A 9,855-nucleotide genomic window follows, 5' to 3' on the forward strand; every position below is an offset into this window, starting at 1 on the left:
CCTTTTCAACTTGATTTGATGAAATGTTCAACTTTACTTTTATTCAAAAATACTTTGATTTGTTGTATCAAAACATATTATCCAATAAGGCTTAGTTTAACAATAAGCTCTTCCAAACCTCAATTCACCAAACGCTACAATTAGAGGGTTTGACTACTTAATCCTCTATTTGTGCCCAAATCAGCTAAAAAGGGCTCAAAACTCTGTTTATCAAACACTCTTACTATATTCAAATGCAAATATAAAATTAGGGGGGACTAATAAAACACTTTAAAAACTTAGAAACAAAGGAAATGTATTATAAATAAGACTTAAAATGAACTTTTACTAAGGTCTCATCTTCGTAAACTTTAAGAGTGATAATAATGATATTTAGTAACAACAAAATTATTTTGCCCAACATAAAAATTCTCCACCATTGTCGCTTCAAAAATTACAAGTCCATGGTGTCATTGAAAAATAATATTTACAATGAAATAAATCCATTGGATGAAGTATTCTTATGATCAAATCCAAGGGGAATAATTGCTACCATTATCAAAAACTTATTTATTTCACTCATTAAAATAACTAAACACTATAGTAATTGAATCAAGAACCAGGTAAATAACACAAATGATGAAGACGATTTGATTAAAAATATATTGAATAAATAAATAAAATAAAATGACCAATCACAATATCATGTGATGCTTAAAAGAGGAATTATCCAGTAACAACTACAATATTGACAATGCCAATGATGGCTTTAGTTGCATCAGAATTAAATGGTGCTGGTGCAGGACTATCATTATTGTAATTCAGGCTTTCTCTATCAACTGCATCGCCCTTGCTTTTTAGGGCATGGAGAAGAGACAAAACTTTGTCAGTGACATTTGGGGAAGGAGGGGATGAGACGTCCTCAACTAACTCAGTGTCAAAAGAGGATCCTTCCTTGGCCTCGGGGCTATCGCTTTTACTATGGCTAGAATAGGAAGAGCTTGAAAAACTCTTTAGAGCTCCAATAGGAGATGATTTGGGTGCTCTTCCGTCGGAAGACGACTCGGTAGAGGAAGTCGAGAAAGAAGAAGATGGCAACTTTGCAGGGGAAGAAGCCTTGGAAGGGGTTGGTGAAAGTGATTTATCGGTGGCAAATGCCCCAACCATGGCAATGAAAACAAGTGCAACAACAATAAGATCTTGGCGGGCCATCTTTCTCTTTTGCTTCTCGATAGATTCTTATATATGTATTAACTTTTCTTTGATGAAGTATTGATGTGTATATATATATTTCTATATGCAACGGAATTACTTTTTTTTTTGGATGATACTAAACCATTTTAACATCTTACAAAAATATTTTAAGGTTTTGTTGCATTTTTGTTAGGGTTTTTTAACTTCTATTTACTAGGAAAATTATTTAGAAATAAAATGCTAATTTAATAGTTAATGTTTGGTATTAGATTTTTTCCTTTTAAATTGTACACTAAACCAAATATTGCGATAACTATATTTTACCTTATAACAAAACCTTTCAATTGTTTGATTCATTTTTTTTAGTTGTTGAGTTTGAATTTTGTAAGGTGAAAAATAAGATTTATTAGACAGAAATTTGAAGGGTTTATCTTGATTTTTTTAGTGAATAAAAATACATATTAATATACTAGTTTTAATGACACATTAGATATTATTATAATATAGTTAAAATGATGTTGAATATTGTAATGACCCAAATTTTTAGGTCATCGGAAAAGTGATTTTTTGGGTCTTCGATTTTGAAAATTAGATTCATAAATATTTATTAGAAATATTTACGAAGTTAAGTGAGAGGTTAATTAGATTTTAATTAAGTAAATTTAGCTTAATCAAGGCTAATTTAGTGAAAGGAGTAGACTGAATATAGTGTAAAAGTTTAATTATAAACTATAAAAAATTCAAGGGACTAAATTAGCAAATAAGCCTTAGGAGACAAGTGTGTGGTATGTATGAATACATTTGTATTATTTTAATTGGTACAAATGTATGTATAAATAAGTATTTACTTATTAAATAAGAAATAATAATAATGATTAAAGTATATTATAATAATAGGGAGAAGGATTAAATTGTGAAAGAAAATATAGGTTTTGCAATAATAGGGATTTAATTGAGAAGATGTTATAATTAGTGTTTTATGCTGAAAATTTAAGAATTGGAATAGTTTAAAATGATAATTGAATGAAAATATAGGATTTATTTTGAAGAAAAAGAATGGTTATAGTGGAAGGACTAAATTGGAATTTAAGTAAAAGATACATAGAAATACAAGAGTGTGTTATTAAATAATATATATTGATAATTTTAAATATTAAATTTTATGTAGCCAACGTAGCACAGGAAACATCATCGAAAAAGGGAAAGGAGAAAGTGAACGAGGATATCGAGTAAACTCGAGAAATTTGGTTTGTATTTCTATAAACTATGCTTAATGATTTAATACAATGTAATTGCTATTCTTAATAGTTAGAATGTATAATGAATGATATGATGGAAAATATTACTGTTTTTGTATTATAATGATATGATGTGAATACCCTATTAATAGTGTCGGGCTAGTCGGATATAATTGGCATGCCATAGGATTAGAAGTATTAAGGGATATTCTGACTGTTGTCGATGAGACACTATATGTGTCGATTACTGTGACTGTTTCGGATTCGTTCCGAAGAGGTACTCTGTACCTGACTATGACTATTACTGCTGCTGTTACTGTTACCCTATATTGTATTCCGGTTTCGGCCGATGAAACACTATACATTATCCCCAGTGTGTGGGTTGGATCCGTATATCCGTCCAGGTCTGAGTTATGTTAATAGGGGTAATTTAAAGTACTAAAGACAAAGACTGACTGCTATTGATTACGTGACAGTGACTGTTATACAAGTATTGAAATATATTGAATGATATGAAAAGTATAAAAAGAATTGTTTAAATAAATTTAAGAGCTATAAGTTAAAGGTAAGTGATGAAGCTAATAAGATTATGAAATAAAAAGTTATGTTACAATGAATATACATAGCTTATTATTGTTTTAAGTATTAGTTTATAAAAATACCACTGAGTGTATACTCAGCGTACGGTATGTTTCCGTGCGCAGGTCTAAATACAAAAGAAAGTTAAGAACTCAACATCCAAGCCAACCCCGGACTCAAAGTGAGGAATACTTTTCTTTTGGTGAAATGGCATGTACCTAGATTGTTAAGATGTTATTTTGTATATGATAGTGTATAAACATGAAAGTTGTTGAAGCATGGTATGAAATATGTCAAAACCTCCTTTTAAATGGGTATTTTGAAAATGGGAGTCGCCACCAACCTTTTAAAGTGTGATTGGATCACCTTATAAAACATTTTGGTTTACGAAATTATGAGAAAATGGGCTCGGGAGTCGGTTACGTACGAGGAAGGGTTAGCACCCTCGTAACGCCCAAAATTGGTACCAAATTGAATAGTTTTGTCTTAATGTCAAAAGCTTGAAAGAATTTAGCAATAAGATCTCTTTTAAAATCGTAACAATTTGAGTTGAAAATTGAAATTCTTTTGTCCCAAAAGAATGCGAACATCACATCCAGCATGATTGGACGTGATGTTCTTAAACTTTCGTAACTAAAAATCATCTCGTAATTTGCAAAGTCTATTAAAAAGGATACTTTAGATATTTAGACAAATGGGAAATTGCAACCCAGCATGTTAGGGCACTATTTCCCGAATTCCTAAATATAAAAGACATTGTCTTGTTTTTAAGATTCCTTTGGATTAGATGAAATATAAAAAAAAATTTTAAAAATGTTGATGCATTTAACCTATTACAAAATATCAATATTGGATTAATTAAACTACATACTTTAACATTTCATACAAATATAATGTGGAAAATGGTAAATACGACATAAATCACAATATGCTTTAACATTTCATGCATACATAATCATAAATGACATGAATAATACACATTATCATTTCATACAAAAGTACAAAGCAGCAAGAATAATGAATATTAAACATATATAATAATATTTCATGCGAATATATTTTTAAAATAATAACATAAAATGATCAATTTGCACGTGAATACATAATAATAAATAAATAACATGATAAATAACAAATAATTTATAAGATGAAATTAGCGTGTTAAAACAATACCTAATAAAAGAAGGATAAAAAAACAAAATGAAAACAATAACAAAATATTAAGCAATATATAAGTAATAAAAAATTTTAAAAATATATATTATTTAATAGTAGCTTGATATATTTATAAAAAAAGGATGTTAAATTAGAACAAAATTTTGTAGTAAATTTTAAATATAGACATTAAATATATATAATAACAATATATGTATTAGTTTATAGTAAGTTACAAATTTAAATTTTTTATACTAATAAATAATAAATAATTAAATAATATATAATATATAATAAAAGAAAGATAATATAGGTAATAATATATAATAATATAAGATATGTAATAAAAAATATAAACAAAATATAATGAAATATAATAATATGATAACTATCATATAAATAAGGATAATATATATATACTATTATTTAATAATAATTAAAAAAATTAAAATTTTACACAATTAATGAATAATAAAATAATACATAATTTATAATAAAATAAAAATAAAAAATGCAAGGAATAATATATATGGTAAAACATATAATGTATAATAAAATTTATAAATAAAATGTATAATAATAAAAATAATATATAAATAATATATAAATAAAAAATAATATATATTATTTTATATAACTAATATTTATAAAAATAAATAATATATAAGGTATTTATTAAATAAATTATGCAAAAATATTTAAAAGGATTAAAATTAAATAAAACTAGGGTTCTAGGGCTAATTTTAAAATAAAAAAATTTAGGCCTAATTGGAACGCATTCAAAACTACAAGGGACTCACTGGGCAATTTGCCCTAATCCCATAAAACGACGTCGTTCCCAGAATAGGCTTTAATAGCCATTAGGACTAGATTGAATTAATCATAGAAGACTGGGGTCAATTTAAAATAAAAACAAAATGAAATTGTAAAGATTAAAAATGCGGAAGGACTAATTGGGCAATTAGCCCATTTAAACGAAAACACGCAGATCTCATCCGGTTCTTGGGTCAACACGCGGATCCTGGGTTTAAACGGTGCCGTTTTGGTACTTATCAGATTAAGCAAAAACGACACCGTTTCTATTATGCTATTTAAGTCAGTTTTTTGGGCCAAAATTCATTTTAGAAACTGTTTTTTTTTAAAAAACTTTGAAACTCTCTGAAATGAGAGAGGAAAGGGCAGTCCGGGCTCCGGTCTCAAATTGCTGGGCAGCACACCCACGCGCCACACGCGCCATCGTATACGGTGGTCAGAAGGTTAAAAACCTTCGTCTTTCCAGGCGAAACACAGGTAACCTCTTCCCTCTTTTAAATACTGATGTTTTTTTTAAAAAGAAACAATTCACACATGTAGAACAACAGGAAGTAAATCAAAAATGTAACTGAATCACTTTTTCCACAATGAAACTGTTCGTCTCCCTTGTGTATATGTGTATATCTGTTTATATCTATAAAATCTGTGTTCTTTTTATTGAATCTGTGTGTATATTCAAAAAAAACTGTAGTATTACAAAAGATCAAAAAAAGGGGTTTTTATAACCCTTTGTTACATTTTAGGAAAGAAGCCTTTGATTTCTTTCCCTGTTTGTTTCTTTGGTTGCTATGGTTTCTTCTCCTTTTGCAGGTACCAGCAAGGAGGCTAGTAATAAACGGGCACTGACGACGGCACACCGACGTTGATTCAGGCGTCGATCATGGCATGATACGGAGCTTGGAATCACGGCACTGATGGTGGGTCACTGCGAGACGAACGGGTGCGTCTGTTGGGGTGCTTGCGGAACCTAGGGTTTCTGAAACCCTAGGCCTTTCTATCTCCTGTTAACGAATTGGGCCACTTGGGCCCTGTGTATTTTGGGCAGCACTTGGGCACTTGGGCTTGAGTGTAACCAGGTACTAGGTAGTGTAGGCTGATTGGGTCTTGGGTCATCAATTGGGCTATTGGGTTTTGGGTTTTGTTAATGGACTGTAAATGAACTTTATTTTAATAATTTTTTGTTTTTTTTATTTTTATTATATTTATTTATTTTTACGGGCCCGGGTAAATTTGGGCTATTACAGCTGCCCCTCTTTGCTTGTTACTATGTAACAGGAATAGAGCAAAGATTACAAAAGGACCAAATTTGCCTAACCTGCCCAAATCTCGAAATCTTGATCTTCATCTTCCTCAAAGTTATTTTGATAGCTTCAGGAATTTCAAATTGGCTATCTTCAACCTGCTTCTTGCAAACTCAAGAATGCCAAATCTGTTATCTCCGACCTGCTCTCTGACAATACAGAGACGCGGAATCTGTTATCTTTGATATGCTCTCTGACAATACAGAGATACCAAATATGTTATCTTCGATCTGCTCTCTGACAATATAGAGACGCCAAATCTGCTATCTTTGATCTGCTCTCTGACAATATAGAGACGCCAAATCTGCTATCTTCGATCTGCTCTCTGACAATACAGAGACGTCAAATCTACTATCTTCGATCTGCACTCTGACAATACAAAAACACCAAATCTGTTATTTTCGATCTGCTCTCTAACAATACAGAGGTGCCAAATCTGCTATCTTCGATATGCTCTCTGACAATACAGAGACGTAAAATCTGTTCTCTTCGATCTGCTCTCTGACAATACAGAGACGCCAAATCTGCTATCTTCGATTTGCTCCCTAACAATACAGAGATGTCAAATCTGCTATCTTCGATCTGCTCTCTGACAATACAGAGATGCCAAATCTGCTATCTTCGATCTGCTCTCTGACAATACAGAGACGCCAAATCTGCTATCTTCGATCTACATTGTCTTTTAAAGAACATAACCTATAGAATGCATATGTACTCATGCCTGATGATTACAATTCCATGCTTGAAATGAACCAAATGCTCCTAATTATGTAAAATGTTATGAAAATGATTCCTATTCCGGATGTCTTTACTCATTCATCTATCAAAGTTCCACTCCAAGTGTCAATCATACTCCGTTCATGTGTTTTGAATCATATTGGTCCTATTATACCATTCTCCGAACATTACGACCCGTTGTAGGCGATCCTCTCCTACGATTGAATTGTTTGAATTGTCCAATCATCCTTTGGACTGAAAAAGAAATTTCCTTGAGTACCTCCGACCTTTACTCATGGGAACTCTTCAAACAATTGTTCTATTTTAGTTTCTCATATTTTCTAGCAATTCCCAGAGTAATATGCAAAACTTCATTTGTAAAATATTTAATTCATCAATCATTATTTCAATACAACATACTTTAGAAGACAAATAATCTGATCTTGAGAATAATTAGATAAATCATCAGAGTACAATAAGAAATTAATCCGAAAACATATCTTTGAGAAGAAAAAGAATCTAAAGATAGTAATCAGAACAAAAATTCGATGTTCAACATATCACAGCTTGAGCTTCTGTACACAAATTCCATAAAGACTATTTTGAGTTTAACATGTGTTTAGAAGATCCAAAGTACTTTGTTGATGCCCCGGTATGTAACACACTCCATTTCTTGTCAAATCCGGTATAGCAAAGTCACCGCTTGTTTCTCGAATATTTGAGCAGTCCTTTCGGGTTTTCAACTCAAAATCCATTTAGTCTCAAGGCGCCCTTTGCGGGTTTTCACCCTTGCCTCTCCATTTTTTTTATTTTTTTTTAGAAATCTCAAAGCGCCCTTTGTGGGTTTTCACCTTGTTTTCCCTTCTCTTTAGACAAAGTACTTCTTGACTGAGTCTGAATTCACTGGATTGGGTAAACTTTTCTCATCCATTTCTGTTAAAATCAGAGCACCTCCAGAGAAAGCCTTCTTTACAACATACGGCCCTTCTCAATTCGGCATCCATTTTCCTCTAAAGTCTTTCTGTATGAGAAGGATCTTTTTCAGCACCAGGTCCCCTTCGTGAAGTTCTCTTGGACGAACCTTCTTATCATAAGCTCGCATCATTCACTTCTGATACATCTAACCATGACGAATAGCCCTTAGCCTCTTTTCTTCAATCAAGTTCAATTGGTCATACCGCGATTGAATCCATTCTGCTTCATTTAGCTTTATTTCCGACAAAATTCGAAGAGAAGGTATTTCAACTTCAATGGGTAACACTGCCTCCATACCATAAACCAACGAGAAAGGAGTTGCCCCAGTAAAGGTTCTGATGGACGTTCGGTAAGCTAAGAGTGCAAATGGTAACTTCTCATGCCAATCTCTGTAGGTTTTAGTCATTTTCCCCACAATCTTCTTGATTTTTTGTTAGCAGCTTCCACTGCCCCATTCATCTTTGGGCGATATGGAGATGAATTATGATGTTTAATCTTGAATTGGCTGCAGACTTTCACAATCATGCTGTTATTTAAGTTCAATGCATTATCTGAAATGATCCTCTCAGGCATTCCATACCGATAAACGATCTCCTTTTTCAAGAATCGCCCTACTGCTGACTTAGTGACGCTAGCATAAGAAGCTGTCTCTACCCATTTTGTGAAGTAGTCGATGACCACAAAAATGAAACGATGCCCATTTGAAGCTTTTGGTGATATTAGCCCAATAACATCCATGCCCCACATGGAAAAGGGTCATGGAGAAGTTATAACATGTAAGGGTGAAGGTGGTACATGGATCTTGTCTCCATATATCTGGCATTTATGACATTTCTTAGCATAACTGATACAATCTCCTTCCATAGTAGACCAATAGTATCTAAACCTCATGATTTGTCTTACCATCTTAAAGTCATTAGCATGTATACCACAAACTCCTTTATGTACTTCTTCCAGGATTTGTTTAGCTTCTATAGCGTCAACGCATCTCAAAAGTACCTGATCTTCCCTTCTTTTATAAAGGATATCCCCATCTAGCACATATTCACAAGCTAACCTCCTTAAAGTCCTTTTGTCGTTTTCAGTTGCCTTCTCAGAATATTCACGATTTCTCACATACCGTAATATATCTTGATACCACGGATGGTCATCCTTTTCCTCTTCTTCAATGTTACAGCAATGAGCTGGAACCTTCGAAATGCTCATCTGAATTGGTTTCATATCCTCTTGTTTATTTACTTTAATCATGGAAGCCGATGTCGCCAAAGCGTCCGCCATCTGATTTTCGTCCCGTGGGAGATAACTGAAAGTGACGTTATCAAACTCTTCAAGTAACTCCAAAACTACCTTTCGATAATTAATCAATTTGGCGTCCCTTGTCTCCCATTCACCCCTAAGCTGGTATATTACCAACGCAGAGTCTCCATATACTTCCAGAGTTCTAATTTTATGCCCTCTAGCCTCTTGAACCCCCATGATGCATGCTTCATACTCAACCACATTGTTCGTACAGTCAAAATCCAATTTACATGTGAATGGATAATGATCACCATTTAGGGATACTAAGACTGCCCCAATTCCATTTCCTACCGCATACATCAACTCCTCATTAGGGAAATCAAAGCTTAATGGCTCATAATCTTCTAAAGCTCTGCTAGTCAGAAATTCTGCTATCGCGCTTCCTTTTATAGCCTTTTGACTTACATAGACTATGTCAAATTCTGAAAGCAATATTTGCCACCTTGTCATTCTTCCATTTAGTATTGTTGACTCTATCATGTACTTTAATGGATCAAGTTTTGAAATTAGCCAAGTCATATGATATAACATATATTGCCTCAACCTTTGAGTCGTCCAAATTAAAGCACAACACAATTTCTCAATTGGCGAATATCTCATCTCAC

At 32.6% G+C, this 9,855-nt stretch overlaps 1 protein-coding gene across 1 annotated transcript; it reads right to left on the reverse strand.

The window, feature by feature from the left end:
• Positions 1–8,707: 8,707 nt before the first annotated feature.
• LOC107931655 (uncharacterized) lies at positions 8,708–9,453 on the reverse strand. Its single transcript, XM_016863591.2, has 3 exons — positions 9,362–9,453; positions 8,855–9,254; positions 8,708–8,767 (listed from the first exon to the last, which is right to left on the reverse strand). Exons 1-3 carry the CDS (start codon positions 9,451–9,453, stop codon positions 8,708–8,710), a joined length of 552 nt encoding a protein of 183 aa, XP_016719080.2.
• Between the last annotated feature and the right edge of the window lie 402 nt (positions 9,454–9,855).

This window comes from Gossypium hirsutum, chromosome A02 (assembly GCF_007990345.1).
Source record: "Gossypium hirsutum isolate 1008001.06 chromosome A02, Gossypium_hirsutum_v2.1, whole genome shotgun sequence".
In the NCBI taxonomy this organism is placed as follows: Eukaryota; Viridiplantae; Streptophyta; class Magnoliopsida; order Malvales; family Malvaceae; genus Gossypium; species Gossypium hirsutum.

Bases quoted from the DNA above. Each gene is read 5' to 3' on its own strand.
- LOC107931655 (XM_016863591.2), bottom strand. From the start codon at position 9,453: ATGTGGTTGAGTATGAAGCATGCATCATGGGGGTTCAAGAGGCTAGAG. The intron at 9,255-9,361 runs GTAATATACCAG...CGTCACTTTCAG, and splicing joins TATATGGAGACTCTGCGTTG to TTATCTCCCACGGGACGAAA. The intron at 8,768-8,854 runs GTAAGACAAATC...CATAAATGCCAG, and splicing joins ATGCTAATGACTTTAAGATG to ATATATGGAGACAAGATCCA.